Source organism: Dipodomys spectabilis, unplaced genomic scaffold (genome assembly GCF_019054845.1).
Source record: "Dipodomys spectabilis isolate Male_0828 unplaced genomic scaffold, ASM1905484v1 ptg000163l, whole genome shotgun sequence".
Classification (NCBI taxonomy): domain Eukaryota; kingdom Metazoa; phylum Chordata; class Mammalia; order Rodentia; family Heteromyidae; genus Dipodomys; species Dipodomys spectabilis.
In genome coordinates this window covers 14,367,516-14,385,683 of record NW_024870840.1, presented here as the reverse complement: position 1 = coordinate 14,385,683, position 18,168 = coordinate 14,367,516, and the positions used below count along the sequence as shown (strand labels likewise).

Sequence of the window (18,168 nt, the reverse complement as noted above, 5' to 3'; positions counted from 1 at the left end):
GACCACAATCCTCCATATCTCAGCCTCCAAAGTAACTAAGGCTTATAGGCATGAGCCACTGGTGCCCAGTTATATAATGTACCATTTATTTGCATCTTTTCATATATTGTACCATGATTCTTAGAAAATAATAAAAATGCAAAAGCAAAGTTTTTGAACTTGCCTTTCTTTTCAAATTTCTTAAGCTTTGTGCTTACTGAAAATAAAGGAAGGCATCAAGTAGCTTCTAAAATTAGTACTGAAAATATCCAATATAAGATAATGGGTAAAGTACCACCTATAATACAGAATGAAGTTACTAGAAGGAGTACTCAAAGACAAGGCATTTACAATGTCGAGAACATTAAGATAGCAAAGTATACAACAACCAGTTACTAGAATCCTCTTGATAACTCTAGGATGACTGAATTACACAGCGTTTAGAAAAGATGTTGGGTAATACTGCCTTCTAGCTTTTATCTTAATTTTACTACTTTCCTTTGTAAAAACAACTATAGGGGTAAGGAAAACTCCATATACTAATTTTCAGAGAGCCTTTGCTTCTTTTCTATTTTTATTTGTATCTAGAATTGAGCAAATACATTTTAAGAACAACTTACAAACTCAAATACATAACTCCTAGAAATACAGTCAGAGAATACTCTTTTAAGTGACAAATCTTCAGAACCAATTACTAATAAATAATCGTCATCACAACAGCTTCAGTAAAAGAACAATTCAACTTAAAGGTGCTTTCTTATTGTTACCTTGAAGCCATCGAACTTGTGTTGCTGGTCCATAACCCTTTTCATTCTTCGCTGATATCCTGAACACAATGGCTGGCCTGGATGTATAATCAATATGTGCATTTGCCAGTTGTCCAGCAGTTACTGTACACGATGTTTTAAGACCACAATAAATCCTCATAAACACAAGTTGGCTGGGGTTATCTTGTATCTGTGCTGTGCGGATAGCCAAGTAGGCTGAATATTCTAAAATATTTCCAGAGGGTGAAGTTGGAGGCTCCCAGGAAAGATGTATTCCTTCAACATTCTAGAAAAGCGAGACAAAATATGAATGTTCTCAAGTTTTCTCTATTATCACTTACTATGTTAAACGTATCTTTCTTTTCACTAATGTAGTTACAATAGATGTTAGATCTCTTATGGCTGACTTTTAAAGAAACTACATTAACTGGATTTATAATATTTAATTCAGGCCCACTTTTGACAAATACAAGGCTTAAATATCTGCTTGTGATATCCCAGAAGAAGACTGTCTTCCCTAAGTGCAGACTTTTCCTTTCCCAAGGAGAGGCAGGACTTAGGGTAAAATAAAATCCCATTTGCATGCCATACTAAAATCGAAAATTCTCCAGAATCAACTTTGAAGTTCCATAACAATAAAAAAATGAATCCAACAGAGTTTTATGCCTTGCTGAATGCTCTAATTCAGCTTGAAATTTAGAGCTTAAAAATACCAAGGGTATTTACAGCTGTGAGCTAGTGGCTCACAGCTGTAATCTTAGCTACTCAGGAGGCTGAGATCTGAAAATCACATTTCAAAGCCAGTCTGGGCAGCAAAGTCCGTGAGACACTTATCTCCAACTAACCAACCACCAGACAAGGTGCTGTGGCTCAAAGTGTAAAGCACTAGCCTTGAGCAAAAGAGCTCAGGAACAGAATCTAGGCCCCAAGTTCAAGCTCTAAGACAGACAAACAAAAAACAAAAAACCACCATGAATGACTAGCCAAAAGAAATTGGTTTTAAATATTTAATCACCACTTTCACTCTTTCAGACTTCTCTCATTTTACCAGAGGCGAAGGGGAACTTCTAAACATCATTTGTGTTATGTACAAAACTCACCTTTGAAATCCTCACTGCAGAAGGGGCTCCCGGAAAACCAGGAATACAAGTTTTAAATTCACTAATTTTGCTGAAAGGACCTATTCCACAACCATTAATTGCAGCAACCCTGAATCTATATCCTGTGCCTGGAACAAGATCTTGTTTCTTAAGCAAACTGTAGTCAGGTACATCTGCATTTCCTACCTAAAATGTAACATATAGCAAAGTCAGAGAAAAGGTACAACACATTTATTATTATTCAAAAATTTAAACGAGTTAATGTTCATCAAACAACACCACCTTTAAATAATGAATTATGTGTTAAGGTTCCAATTCACATTTATGTATTTCTCTTTCTGACACAAGAAATAAGCTCACTAGTGATCCAATTAAGCCTGTAAATCTGAGATTGTTACATAGAAGAAAAGGGCCTTCTCCCATGGAGAATCACTGGTTAGAAAGAGAAATAAGAGGGAGCACTGGAGGCTCATGCCTGTAATCCTAGCTCCTTAGGAAGATCAGATCTGAGAATTGTGGTTCAAAGTCAACCTAGGCAGGAAAATATGAGAGTCTTTTCTCCAATTAATCATCGGAAAGCTTGAAGTGGAGCAAGTGATTCAGGTGGTAGAGTGCTAGCCCTGATTTCAAGCCCCAGTACTGCCATGCATGCATGCATAAAATCAATCAATCAATCAATCAATATTCAGCACATGAAAGGTATTAAAGGTAGAAAAAAAAATCTCCACCACTATTAATGAAGAAATCTATTTCCATGGGACTTAACCTGGAACAGACATTTCAGATTTACTGACAAGTAGTAGTCTGCCCAGGAACAACAACTTTTAGAGACAGGCAAACAAGCTAGACAGAGAAAGAGTGAATGGCATGTGATTTAGAGCAGTAGCATGCCTATATTCAGGACACTGGATAAATGTTAAATAATTAAGATTATATACTCTAGGTAGGAAAACCATAAAATTACATCTTTTGAGCCATTTTTACCTAACTCCACAACAGAACCTTCCAAGAGTTTAATCTCTATTCTACATATGAGAAAACTGAGACTCAGAGGGGTTCAACAAGTGACTTCCCCAGTTCAGTCTACTGACAGCTGGAAGTAGTGACTGAAACCCAAGTCTACTGCCTCTAAATTCCATGCGCTTTTTTTCTTTTAAGGCCTTTTACATATAGGTATGTCTTCATCAGAGAGAACATTAACAGATTATTCAGAATTTCTGAGTAATTTTGTCAAGAACTAGAAAAACTCAGTTGGAAAGAGTTACACCAGAATATTGGAGGAACTAGTATTTAATGATAAGTGATATATAGGCTAGATAACTCTTATCTGAATGCTTGGGATCAGAGGTGTTTTGGATTTCAGATTTGGGGAGATTTGGAATGCCTGCTGTGAGAAAAGCATCTTTTCTATCAGTGTAGTTGTCTTCCTTCCTGATAATCTTGTGCAAATTGTTTTTCTGAAAAGTGCCTGCTTTGGTCAGGTATCTTGGCCCTTGTTAATTACATTTTAGTTATATCCATCTCTTGTTAGAAGCATGTTGAATTCCTATTAATTAAGCCATATCCTTTTGCAGATGATAAACCTGAGCTCAGTAAATGCAAGCCGAGGGACAAGGCCTGCTGAGTTAAGGATAAAAAGGGAACAGCCTGCCTGCTCTGTGTGTTTGCTTGCCAGATTTTTGGCTGATGGTACACCCTTCTGCACCAGTAAACTTTGTCTTGCTGAGTTCCTTTCCAGTTGGAATCCTTATTCCTACACTATACCCTAATATCCTGAGCTATTTTTAACACTGTTTATTTGCAATTTAAGTGGTATAGGACCCAAGTCTAAGTAGGAAATTATTTATATTTCAGGCATGGCTTCCACACAATACTTTTAGTGCACCTGGGTTTTGACTGTGATAGGTCACATGGGTCAAGTGTAGGATTTTCCATTTAGGAGATCATGTCTGTGCTCTAAAAGTTTTCAGATTTTGGAGCATTCTGGATTTCAGATTTGGGGGCTATACATGCTCAATGCTCAATTTATATTCTCCAGCTGGGAAGATCTTTTGGAAAATCAAACAAGTATCTATTTCCTTGGTAATTCCTTCTCAGAATTTCCTCAACTAAGAAAAAACAAGTTACCTATATTTTAGAAATGTTATCTATTCCCCAGTTCTTTAAAGGTTAATGCCTCATACAGTGTTATTTAAAGGGGCTTCAGAAGCAAAGCAAAACTATTCAGTAGCATACAGTCTCGATTTTAAACTTTAAACAGTAATAAAAATATTTATAAATAAGAAAAAAATGTAGCCGGGCGCAAGTAGCTCACGCCTGTAATCCTAGCTACTCAGGAGGCTGAGATCTGAGGATCGCGGTTCAAAACCAGCCCAGGCAGGAAAGTCTATGAGACTCTTATCTACCATAAACCTCTAGAAAACCAAATGTGGCACTGTGGCTCAAGTGGTAGAGCACTAGCCTTGAGCTAAAGAGCTCAGGGACAGTGCCCAGGCCCAGAGTTCAAACCCCATGACCTACAAAAAAGAAAAAATGTTTCATTCTCTAGATACATATTAGATCACAGACATTCTAAAAAAAACAACTTATTTTTTCTGGAGAAATTAGATTTTTATGATAGATCAGTCACTGTATGAGATTTTAAGATGGGCAAGGTGGCTCATGCCTATAATCCTAGCTACTCAGGAAGATGAGATCTGAAGATCAAGGTTCAAAGCAGGTCCAGACAGGAAAGTCCATGAGACTCTTATTTCCAATTATCCACCCAAAAACTTGAAGTAGAGCTGTGGCTTAAGTGGTTAAGAGTGCCTTGGCCCTAAATTCAAACCCCAGGACCAGCACCAAAAAATTATTATTTTTTTTTTGGGTCCGGTCATGGGGCCTGAACTCTGGGCCTGGGCACTGTCCCTCAGCTCTTCAGCTCAAGGCTAGTGCTCTACCACTTGAGCCACAGCGCCACTTCCAGCTTTTTTCTTTTTGCTTATGTGGTGCTGAGGAATCGAACCCAGGGCCTTGACCATGCAAGGCAAGCGCTCTACCACTGAGCCACCTTCCCAGCCCCCCAAAAAATTATTAAAATGACACGCTTTTGATACATTCTAGAAAAGAAAACTTAATAATGAATACAAGATAACTAAATGCACACAACTCTGAAGGACAGACTGTGGAGAGATCCAGTTTCACTTGTTCAACTGACATAATATGAATCACAATTACAAAATTAAAGTTTATAGTTTATCTATTTTTCTTTTCTGTGATATTGAGGTTTTTTGTTTTGCTTTGTTTTGTCAGTTGTGGGGCTTGAACTCTGGGCCTGGATGCTGTCCCTCAGCTCTTCAGCTCAAGGCTAGTGCTCTACCACTTGAGTCACAGACCCACTTCTGGTTTTCTGGTGGTTTACTGGAGAAAAGAGTCTCTTGGGAGCTGGGAAGGTGGCTCAGTGGTAGAGCGCTTGCCTTGCATGCATGAGGCCCTGGGTTCGATTCCTCAGTTCCACATAAGCAAAAAAAAAAAAAAGCCGGAAGTGGTGCTGTGGCTCAAGTGGTAGAGCACTAGCCTTGAGCTAAAGAGCTGAGGGACAGAGCCCAGGCCAAGAGTTCAGGCCCCACGACCGGACCCTACCCCCCCCCCCCCCAAAAAAAAAAAGAGTCTCATGGACTTTCTTGCCTGAGTTGGCTTTGAACCGTGATCCTTAGATCTCAGCCTCTTGAGTAGACAGGATTACAGGCATGAGCCACTTGCACCTGATACTGAGGATTTTTTAACATAGTGCCTTGTTTTTGTTAGGAAAGCACTCTACCACTTAAGTGATACTCTCAGCCCAGGAACCTTACTGATAGATTATAGTGCTAGGGATTGAACATATGCTAGACTAGTGCATTACCATTGTGTTAGCAAGTACCCTAGCTATGAAGGTTTATAAGTCTCAGTGTAGCAAATATATCAATAGTTACCTTTAAGATATTTTGTTTCCCTTTTGGCAGCAAATAAAACTGGTTCACCAAAGCTGTATTATTTTTAAAAATTCCCACATCACACCACTGTCTTTCTCCTGCTTTCACCATGGCCACTGGATTTGAGGGAGTCTCTTTCTAATTTTAGAGAAAGAAAAGCTGATCAATATTCTTATTAAGCATAGGAGAAATTTCAAGATTCTACAAATCCATGCAGTGATCTATAAGTAGACACATGGGTAAATAATACAGCATTAATAGCTCATAAGTAAATAGTCCTCACAGATTAGGTCAACTGACAGTGAAGGATGCCAATTCAAACACTGATAGGCATTCTCCACGCTCAGTACTATTAACCTGGCTAGAATAAGCATGCTTTCCAATCAGTGACATGTTAAAATATGCCAGCTGTTTTATAGAGCATTGTCATTTAAGAGATTCTCAGAAAATGTAATCCCAAATGAAACATTACAACTTGCTCCAAAAGGAGCTAAGAAAGAAAAATTCATTCCAAGCTAGATTTTTTCTAGATTCAAAAACAACCACTAGAAATTTAGAGGTCTTTTGTACTTGCAATACCTGTGATTCTCCAAACCTAAAAGGAGAAAAAATGTTTCAAAACTAAAATGTAATTTGAATATACTTCAGTATATACTAAAAAGAGTAGATTAAACAGTTTTACAGTCTCACCCTGCTTTAAAACAAATGCACTTCCTCTACCTTAAGCTAGTTTTAGTGATAAGTGAATTATACTTATCCCTGGAACTAACCTTTTTAAGCCATCTTCTTATAAATGAGACACTGTTTCCAGAAGCTCAAAACAAATGTGCACTTCAGTTATTTATTTCTGTCTTAAATATATAACAGCAGAGGTACATGCTTATCATTCACATTTTTTATTAGGCTATCACACATGACAAAGTGAACTAACTAGAAGAATCTAAGGTTAAAAAGGAATAGTTTTAAACTTGTGTTCATTTTTTAAGTTTTTAAAAAATCCCTCTACCAACTTTAAAACAATTGGTTCCAAATGAAATAACAAATACAATTTTGGGTGATGTATCACAAAATAAGATTGAAAAGTAAGGTTCCTTTAAATAATTCTTTCCTGAGAAGAGTAAGACTTAACATTCTGGAAAGATAAAAGCTGATGAAGATAAATATATGGCCAAAATCCAAAACAGTGAAAGAAAATGAAAACTATGGACAATTCTTAGAAATTCTAAAAGGTAAACATGGGGTCAAATAAAAATTCTTACTGACAGTGATAAGATTAAAATGACTCATTAAAGAAAAACAAAAAATATCTATGTAGGAATTATCCTTATATTATCTAGTTAAGATGATTTAGGTGTATTATCCTTATATTTGTCCAATTAAGATGATTTTGATGTATCTGTGAAGCACTTTCCTAGCAGTTAAGTTTGGTGCACTAAAAATCAACTTTGGCCTTCCATAAAATAACCTGTTAGAAGTTAATTAAGACATCTTACAAGTATGTCCATCAATTATTTCAATATTCCATTAAAAACAGCTAGAAATAAGAACCAGCAAAGTTTTCCTGTTCTATTTATAATACATCTGACTTCTGACCAGTAATTTACATATATGTACACACATGTGTGTACATATACACATATTTTCTGATTATAAAGGTAATGTATTTCATGTGAGAGTGAGAATACATGTATTATGTATATTTTTATCAAAACTGGGACCCCGGAACATGCACTTTTTATCAAGAATTTTTCACGAAGTATTTAATTATGAACATTTTCCTATTCAGCCATTTACTTCTACATTTATTATCAACTCATTACTAATGAAACCTGAGGAGCTTTGGATGGACTTCTTTAGAAGTTGCCCAGCAGAGAGAAGCACATCCTCATCCGTAACATGCACTGTCACCAGGCCATGTACTTACAGAAAACGTCATTGCTGTGGCGTGCACCTCTACACGGCTGATCTTGGTTGCAGGCAGAGCACATGTTTCATCAACTAAAAGTGAACAGTTAATCAGTTAAGTCTTATAGGATCATTTAGATATGTAAAAATACAACATGTGTATATATATGTATATATATATACACACATATTTATATACCAAGTATTCAATATCATTGAACTGTACACTTAGGAATAGTTAATACTGAGCCAGGTACTAGTGGCTCACACCTATAATCCTAGCTACTCAGAAGGCCGAGATTCAGAGGATCATGGTTTGAAGCCAGCCCAGGTAGCAAATAATATCTCTAAAATAACCAGCAAAAAGCCAGGCTGGAGCATGGCTCAAGTGGTAGAGTGCCTGTTAAGAAAACAAGCTGAATAAGCACAGGCCTTGAGTTCAAACTCACTACCGGCTGAAAAAAAAAAGTTAGTAAATTTCTGAGAAAAAAATAGGCAGAAGGAAAAAATATAGACCTTTTCACTCAAATAAACTCATAAAGTTCATTTTCAGAAAGAGCTAGGCCTTCAGAGAAAGTTTACCAAAGTTGAAATACAATTATTCTAGCAATAGAACAAGAATTTTAAAAGTTAGAAATCAATCAAGTTGAGTGAATCATTAACTCCCAGTCTAGATCCTTACTAAGAAAAAAAAAGTATGTGCTAAATATTTTATGTAAGGCATCAAATAATACTTGATAAAATTATTTTAAATGAAATGTTTATCTGCTTATATATGTTTCAATCCAAGACGAAATGTAATTCTCGCCTAAGACTGTTAAGTTGGATTAATGTATAAACATAAATGGTTCAAAATACAGTATGTGAAACACATTTCAAACCTTCAGATTTCGTACTGAATGTTGTTAGTGAAGTTTCATCTTTAACAAGTGCCCCATTTGTACTGGATGACTCAGTTTTAATGGTCTGCTGGGTTACCATAGTTTGTGCGCTGGAAGCAGTACTGGATATGGAAGTCTCAGGGATTACTGTTCTCAAGTCCAGGCAACTACTTAGTGCACCTACATTTGTTGAAGTGCGAGGACCTGAGTTAAAGGGAAACATCATATTAGTGTAATTCCTGGAGGTCGTTACTGTATCTTCTTGTTTTGTCATATATTCCTTGGTACTTCCAGTTCTAAGAAATCCTAACATGAAAGGCTGAAACAGGCTGAAGTTCTATCTTCCTGTGGCACATCTATGCCATGTGCTCTCTTTCTTTGCCATATTTCTTTTCTAATAAACTTTCCTATCACCTTAAAAAAAAAAAGAAGCATCCTGAGCACTGAAAATGGCATGAATATGAATTAACTATCTGACATTAAATGTTTAGAAAGTATATAACATCCACAATCAATGTCTTAGCTTCTCAGTTTCCTCTACTATTATAAACACAGAACCATTGCTCTCTACTAAATCATAGATCAAATGGCTTTGCTTCTCATTTCTGAAGGACAAAATGGAAGTTGTCAGGCATAAATTCCCTTAATTTTCTGTCATGTCCTGTCCCTAACCAGGAATGTGGTGTGTGTGTGTGTGTGTGTGTGTGTGTGTGTGTGTGTGTGTGTGTGTGTGTGTGTGTGTGTGTGTGTGTGTGTGTGTGTGTGTGTGTGTGTGTGTGTGTGTGTGTGTGTGTGTGTGTGATCATATATGTATATATGATATACATGCTACCCTACCTGCCTTCTCTCCTGTTTAGAGGATGTGCGGACTTCTCTACTAAAGAAGACAAGGGTTCACAGGGCATTAACCCTGATTGCTTTGCCTCACTGTAGTATAAACAAGGATGATGTCTGATAGATTTTCAATATTGTAGAATGAATGAATGTTACAGAAAGAAATAGCTTCAAAAGGGAGTATATGTAGGGCTGGAACCATGACTCAAGTGGCAAAGGATTTGCCTAGCAGAGGCCCTGGATTCAATACCTAGTACCAAAACCAAATCAAACCAACAACCACAAAAGTCATATATGCCTGGTATTATTTACAATGAAGAAAGATGAAGTAAAAACTGAAAAGTCTCCTGTAGAACTCATTGGTATTCACCAGAGCCACTACATTAGTGTAATAGAATCCAAATTTTGGAAGTGTCAGGGCAATAGAAATGGCTGTGAGGAGAATTAGTGATGGGGAATGGTAACTGGAAGGTACTTGTGGGTCAAGGAAGATACATGTTTATTTGGAAGATATTATTTAGAGCTGAGAGCTAGCTAGAAACTACCACCTGAAAACCCAGAAGAGAGAGAAGTGATTGGATATGAGTGATAAAATCAAGTTGGATAATTGACTCCTAGTTTTTTTTAGTTGAACATGAGAATGACCAGTAAGTCTTTATCAAGAATATCCTAAGCCGGGTGCTGGTGGCTCATGCCTGTAATCCTAGCTACTCAGGAGACTGAGATCTGAGGATTCAAAGTCAGCCCGGGCAGGAAAGTCCATGAGACTCTTGTCTCCAATAAATCACTAGAAAACTGGAAGTGGCACTGTGACTCAAGCCATAGCGCGCTCGCCTTGAGCTGAAGAGCACAGGGACAGAGCCCAAGCCCAGAGTTCAAGCCCCACGACCGACAAAAAAAAACAAAAACAAAAAAAAGAATATCCTATACCTTCTGGTACAGGGACAAGAATAGATTTGGAAAAAGGTTCAACTTAGGATAAGTGAGGAACATACTGGTGGACATTTCCAATGGACAGTTGGGTACTTAGTTCTGGAGTCTAGTTGGGTACTTAGTTCTGGAGTCTAGTTGGGTACTTAGTTCTGGAGTCTAAGAGGCAATGATTCGCTAGAAACAGAAATGTAAAAATAAAGAGTACATATACTGTAAATACTACAGAAGCAGGGGCCTTGAACTTGATTTTGTCACTTATATCTAAGCAGTGTAATTATGAAACTTTTAAAAAGTCTCTTCAGTGGTGTCTTTTCTCTACTCCATTCCACCTACTGCTTTAGTCTTTATGCATCCAATGGAGTCCTAAAAATTCTTTAAGTAATCGTCCAAATATTTTTCTTATTCTTATCTCATATTGCTTCTTTACTTTTGGAAACACTCTGGCAGCTGCTCTAATCTGCAGAGAAAAAGTCAAACTCCTGTTAACCTGAGACTGGGTAGCCATTCCATGACACAGCTGAGTGTCTATGATGTATCACATGCTATTCGACAACTCCTCTGGTTCAACCACTTGTATAATATTAATTTTATTCAAACTTTAAATCCAAGATTTAAAGTGCATTAAGATTCTGAAATCTCAGCTGGGTGCCGGTGTTCATGCCTATAATACCTAACTACTCAGGAGGCTGAGATCTGAGAATTGCGGTTCAAAGCCAGCCTGGGCAAGAAAGTCTGTGAGACTTATCTCCACTTAGCCACCAAAAAACCAGAAGTGGTGCTGTGTCTCAAGGTGGTAGAGTACTAGCTTTGACAAAAAAGCTCAGGAACAGTACTCAGGTCTTGAGTTCAAGCCCTGCGACCAACAAAAAGAAAAAAAAAAAGGATTCTGAAATCTCAAAGCTTGTACATTTTCATAATATAAATTTCTTTGTAAGACAAATATATAGAAAATCGTTGTGGGGTGTGGGGGGAGGGGAGAGAAGAGGATTGGGTGGGAGGGGGGAGGGGAGAAGGATGGGAAGGGATGGGAAGGGCAAACAAAGGAGGAGGCTGCAATGCTTGATAAGAAATGTACTCATTATCTTGCCCATGTAATTATAACCCCCTGTATGTATTTTCACAATTAAAAAAAAAAAAGAGTAAAAAAAAAAAAAGAAAATAGCTGTGAGAAATTAAGGCCAAGAGCAAGCTTTGAAAAATTCAACCAAGAAATTCCCTTATATCAAGTCAATAAAAGCACTTCCCTTTTCTGAAAGTAATGCAAAAAAATGAAATTATATAAAGTTCTTCCCATTTTATATACTATAGCCTCATAAAAATGTATAGCAAAACAATATTCACACTGTTAACTTCGAATCCCTGAAAATTATTTATATAATCTGTCATTTTTTTCAAACTGAAAATAGTCACAGAATGAGAATAGAATGAGATGCGTAATTTCAGATAATGAAATCAGAGGCATTGTGTAAAGTATCTCAAATGGCATCAGAATATTCAAATGTAAACATCACCAAATTCTAAGATTCTCATGTATACAACTGGCTAATCAACAGTTGTAACAACTGAACTATCTTTCTGAAGATAACCCAGTTCTCACTGCTAAACAAATGTTTACCCAGTGACACAGACCTGAGTGCTCAGGAAATAAAGCAAGATAGGCAAGATTTCTGCCCAGAATAAATAACTTCAAACAGTTGTAAGTGCTAAGAAATATATGAAAAGCAAAAATGGAGCTGGGCGCTGGTGGCTCACACCTGTAATCCTAGCTACTCAGGAGGCTGAGATCTGAGGATCGTGGTTCAACACCAGCCTGGGCAGGAAAGTCTGTAGACTCTTATCTACCATAAACCACTAGAAAACCGGAAGTGGCACTGAGGCTCAAGAGGTAGAGTGCTTGCCTTGAACTGAAGAGCTGAGGGACAGTGCCCAGGCCCAGAGTTCAGGCCCCATGACCAACAAAAAAAAAAAAAAAGAAAAGAAATCTATCAAAATTGTTTTTAAAAAAATGGTGGAGTAAGAGGATATAAAGAGTAATAAAGGGAACAAATTTGATCTAAGTACATCACATGTATTTATGGAAATATAATGAAAGATTTTTGTATAATTAATATATAAAAAATTAATAAGTGCTAGAATACAAAGTAAGTAAAGGAATTAGTGACACTAAACATATAGGTTAACCTCAAATGTCATATAGGAATTTTCCTCATTTCAATCCACACTCATAACTTATCAGACTCTTCAGGTTAGGTACCTATATTATCCTAACTAGCTTCAATAAGGAGGAAATAGATCCAAACCATGTAACATTTACTTTTCAGTGGTTCTAGATTTCCCCAATATTATAAAAGCTTAATTTTAGTTAAAATGTCATCCTTATACCTTCATTTTTCTTGAGCATATCCATAAAACTACTGTGATTAGAAGCATTAGATGCCAATGACGGATGTAAAATGGCATTAGAATCTGTCGTTTTGAAATCTGGTTTGTTTTTCACTGAAGTTCCTTTCATAGATGTATGTTCAGGTTTTGCACTGTTTACTGTATCGTTGATCTATAAGAAATAAAAGTTTATTGTAGCAATCACAATCATTGTTCAATGAAATAGAAGTGGTATATGTAAAAGAGAAGAAAAATAATAAACAAGTAAATTCTTTTGGTTTCGGTTTTATTTTGTTTTGCTGATATCAGGATTTGAACTCAAGAGCCTCACTTTGCTCAGCTGGTGCATTACCATTTGAGAAATGCCTCTATCACTACTTTTTGCTAGTTATTTTGGTTCTTTTTTTTTTTTTTTTGATTCCGGTTGTGGGGCCTGAATTCTGGGCCTGGGCACTGTCCCTCAGCTCTTTAGCTCAAGGCTAGCGCTCTACCACTTTGAGCCACAGTGCCACTTCCAGCTTTTCTCTTTTTACATATGTGATGCTGAGGAATTAAACCCAGGGCCTCAGGCATGCAAGGCAAGTGCTCTACCACTGAGCCACCTTCCCAGCCCTTGCTAGTTATTTTGGAGATGGAGTCTCACAGACATTTCTACCCAGGCTGGCTTTGAGCTGCAGTCCTGAGTCCAGATCTCAGCCTCCTGAGTAGCTAGGAATGCAGTCCTGAACTACCACCACTGGAGTAAGAAAATTCTATTTGTTTGCTTACTTATTTATTTGTTGGTTAGTTGGCCATGGGGCTTAAAGTCAGGGTCTGGCGCTGTCCTTGAGCTCTTTTTGTTCAAGGCTAGTGCCCTACCACTTTGAGCCACAGCTCCACTTCTGTTTTTCTGGTGGTTAATTGGAGATAATGAATCATACACTTTATCACCTGGGTATTCTTAATTTCTATAGAATTACCCTTTAATTTTTATGAGGTTTTAAGTAAATTTCTTTTTTCTTACTTCCAATGCTCAAATGATAGTTTTCTTGTTTTGCTTTCAGAGAGGGCCTTGCTCCATAGCTTAGGCTGGTCTCAAATTCATTATCCTCCTGCCTTGGCCTTCCAAGTACTGGGATTATAGGACTGCATAATAATATCCAGAAGAACAGTTTGTAAGGATTAGGGGAGGAGTATACATTTGGAGGGGAAAAAATGAATCAATCTTTTTTGTGCCATTCCTGGGGCTTGAACTCAAGGCTTGAGCACTGTCCCTAAGCTTTTTCATTCAAAGCTAGCACCCTACCGCAGCTCCACTTGCATATTTTTGGTAGTCAACCAAGTCTCACAGACTTCCCTGCCCAAGCTGCCTTTGAACCTCAATCCTTGTATCTCAGAGTCCTAAGTAGTTAAGGATTATAGGCTGAGCCAATGGCACCCACCTTAAATCAACCTTATTTTTTGAGACTATTTTTGAGATTAAGGCCCAGGCTGGCCTTAAACTCGGTGTCAAGTCCTCCAGCTTCAGACTCAAAAGTAACAAGGATTATAGGAATATACCACCATGCCTGTCTTCTAATCAGTATTTCTTAAGTGCTAGCTTGTATTACAAGCAAATACTTATATAACAAAGGAAAGAACACAGAAGCTACTGAGTTTATTATTCCAATTAAAATTTTTAAACAAAGGCGAGACATATAAGCTAATGATCTGATTACTCTTACAAGTAAAATTTCACTTATAAAGAACATTCAAGCAAATGAATTATTTATTCTATATGACTGAGTTTTCCAATCAGATTTAGTACATATATCTATTAGTACTCTTACCATTAAACATTTTGAATAGGAATCTCCCTAATATCACTTTTCTTTGGCTTCTTAAATACAGTATAATGAACACATGTAACTTTTGATAGTTCATCATTATAAACATCAGTAACTATACAGCAATATCTATCAGTCCACTGAATCATACAAGTGACCTGGCTTCATTCATATAGCCCAAGATGGCTGCTCATTTTACTTATGTTTTTTGTTATTTTCTGACTCTGTGTTCTCATGACTCTAAGATACTTGTCTATAACAGAGCCTAGACTTGTTCTCAGTGGAAAGGGTCAATAAATGATGAGAATGATGGCGATAATCACTGGGCCTAGTACTGTGCTACATATTTATAAACTCAGAGGTAATAGTAAGTAATAGGCCTGTTTCTTTGAAAACAGCTATGATGATGTCTGGGCATCACAGATGATCGTATGTTCAGCCAGGGCTGAGGACCCTGACATACTAAAAACCTTAAGAACTATAACCATAAAAGTGTATTTGAACTTACACTGTTAGGAAGGATGCTATTACTGCCATGTCTGTGAGGTTCCATCCTGACTCCTGTAGGAAGGAATAAGAAAGTTCACACTGATATGCTCTTCATCAGCATAGTAAAATATATTGGAAACAAATTTTTAAAAGCTACATATTAAAGATTTAAAATAACATCTGTACAGGTTTATTTTCTTCAATACTGTGCTTAATAGAAGAATGAGTAAAATATTTGTTTCTACTTTCAAGCAGAAAATTGAAAAAAAACAAAAAACAACTTTTTCCCCCCTATCCTGGGGCTTGAACTCAGAGCCTGGGCACTGTCCTTGAGCTTCTTTTGCTCAAGGCTAGCACTCTACCTCTTGAGCTACAGTGCCACTTCCAGCTTTTTAAGTATATGCAGTATTGAGGAATTGAACCCAGGGCTTCATGCATGCTAAGCCACATTCCCAGCCCAGCAAAATATTTTTGAAAGCTAATTAATTACATCTCCAGAACTTAAGTAACATAAATTTTAAAAGTGCATCAAAATGAACTGCAGAAAAAAAAATTCTATCCCTTCCTCACCAAAAAGACCCAAACACTCTATCACATGTTTAGGTATTCTGCTATGAGAATCAAGTTTCAGAGTTCAAATTACATATTTGACTTTATAAGTGTGGATCACCATACTATAATTTCTTATCATTATTTTTAAGCATATATTAGTTGTACTACGGGTACAATCTTTGGGCATTTCCATACACATATCCTGATCAAACTCTCCCATTCCTTAACTCCCCCCATCTTATGCTCTCTTCTTAAAACAATTTCAACAAGTTATATTGTTCTGTTTCCATACAAGCAAATATACTGTGTGGACCATATTCATCTTCATTCACTTTCTTTGTCAAACCTTCCCCTCACAAACTTTTCTAAAGACCACTTTTTAACATTTTTTTTCATGGTCCTAAGGACTGAACCCAGGACCTTCCATGTGCTAGGCAAGTATTTGAGTTATACTCCCCTAGCCCATTCAGTCAGTCACTCACTCACTCTCTTACTAACTCATGTAGCCAGATCCTGGGCTTGAACTCAGCTCAGCTTGCTTGCTCACAGCTGGTGCTCTACTACCTGAACTATATCTCTGGCCTGTTTTTCTGGTGGTTAATTGGAGATGGAGTCTTGAGGACATTTCTGCCTAGAATGGCTTTGAACCGTAATATCCCAGGTCTCAGTCTCTTGACTAGCTAGTATTACTGGTATGAGCCACTGGCACCAGTGGCATTTTTATTTTTGGCAGTACTGGAGTTTGAACTCAGGACCTGTACTCCACCACCTGAGTCATGCTCCTAACCATTTTTATATATGGCTTTAAATTAACCTGGACTGGCTTCAGTCCAAGATCTTTCTACATCTATCCTCCAAGTAGCTGGGGATTATAGAAATGTGCCACCATTTCAAGCTGATGGTACTGGGGTTTGAACTGAAGGCCTTCCACTAGCTTTGGCAAAAGGGCCTAATATGTCCCCTACCATGACTAAAGCCCTTTTAGCTTTTTTTTGGTCATTTTTCAAGTAGGCCCCAAATTTTTGCCCCAAGTATGTCTTGAACTAACCCTCCTACCTATGCCCAGTATATATCTGGTATTACAGATAAGCAACCAACTTATTTGCTAAGATTAGGTCTAACTTTTTGCTGGCCTTAGTCTGCAGTCCTCCACCTCCTAAGTAGCTGAGATTATAGGCATTAGCCATTATACTTGGCACTGTCTGCAAAAAGCATAAGAGCACAACAATGTCTTTAAACATGATTTTTTTACCTGACATATTTGGTGCTGCTGAAGAATCGGACAATGCAGCTTGGTATGGCAAGTCTGTATTCAACTGCAAAAGATAACCCTCAACTGTAGGAACTTCATCCCACTTGACATGAAAAGAGTTGGTAGTTGCTTTGATCAGTTGTACTTGTGATGGTGCTGGTGGTTTCTCTAAAGAACAATATTGACATTTTATAGTTCGGTTTCAAATGTATCAATAATTTGTCTACATAGTTTGTGAACTGGAGCTTTGAAATAATCAGTGATAAATATTTCACTGTTTACCATAAGAAAAAATTTATTCAGATAAACAGAGCTAAAACAATGATTAAACAAAAATAGTTTGAGGTCCTGATTTTTTAAATATAATTTTTGACATTATTAAGGTATTACCATTTCATAACTCAGGTAATGAGTACATTTCTTTTTTTGGACAATGTCACCACTTCCTTCGTTTTCCTCAGTTTCCTCTTCCTATCTCTGGTCATGAGTTACACAGTTCCTATTCCACATAGTGCACTCTGAATAGCATGATTACATTTGTTTATGAGGTCCTGATTTTATGTCCTTATACAAATAAATCTACAAATAAAATAGTACAAAATACTTAAGTCATTTAGAAAAAGTCGGTCCTAGGGCTTGAACTCTGGGCCTGGGCACTATCCCTGAGCTTCTTTTTGCTCAAGGTAAGAGCTCTACTGCTTGAGCCACAGCTCCACTTCTGGCTTTTTTGAGTAGTTTATTGGAGACAAGAATCTCATGGAGTTTCCTGCATGGACTAACTTCAAACTGGTGGCTCACGCCTGTAATCCTAGCTACTCCGGTAGCTGAGATCTGAGGATCATGGTTCAAAGCCAGCCTGGGCAGGAAAGTCCATGAGACTCTTATATACAATAAACCACCAGAAAACCAGAAGTAGTGCTGTGGCTCAAGTGGTAGAGAGCTAGCCTTGAGCTGAACAGCCGAGGGAAAGTGACCAGGCCCAGAGTTCAAACTCTGTGACTGACCAAAAAAAAAAAAAAAAGCATTTTTAGTGTATTAGGTCAGCAAACATGCCTTGTCTTCTAAATAAATTTTGCTGGAACAGATAGACTCATTTGTTTATGTGGCTACTTTTCATGGTATAACAGTTGAATAGTTGTAAGAGAGACCAAAAAGTTTATAGAGTTTGAAGTATTTACTATCTAACCTTTATAGGAAAAACAAAAAAACACTGGTCAGTCCTAATTTAGAGATAATAGACCTACTTCCTTCAACTACTTCCATGTAAAGTCCTTTATGGAACTATTAATAATCAAATTCACTTATGTTTCTCAGTAAGACAACTCACAACTGAACA

General features: G+C 37.2%; 1 protein-coding gene across 2 annotated transcripts in view; it reads right to left on the bottom strand.

The window, feature by feature from the left end:
- The window catches only part of Hcfc2 (host cell factor C2), a 33,645-nt gene continuing 15,477 nt past the window's right edge, over positions 1-18,168 (bottom strand). Inside the window, exons 8-15 of one of the 2 annotated variants that reach the window (XM_042693130.1) lie at positions 16,833-17,000; positions 15,048-15,100; positions 12,735-12,906; positions 8,586-8,789; positions 7,724-7,797; positions 5,800-5,937; positions 1,847-2,032; positions 1-1,032 (exon numbers count right to left, since the gene is read on the bottom strand). In XM_042693130.1, coding sequence (XP_042549064.1) covers positions 718-1,032; positions 1,847-2,032; positions 5,800-5,937; positions 7,724-7,797; positions 8,586-8,789; positions 12,735-12,906; positions 15,048-15,100; positions 16,833-17,000 — 1,310 coding nt within the window. In that variant the 3' untranslated portion in view covers positions 1-717. The remainder of the gene's footprint in view (positions 1,033-1,846; positions 2,033-5,799; positions 5,938-7,723; positions 7,798-8,585; positions 8,790-12,734; positions 12,907-15,047; positions 15,101-16,832; positions 17,001-18,168) is intronic. The other variant, XM_042693132.1, reaches the window with a different exon arrangement.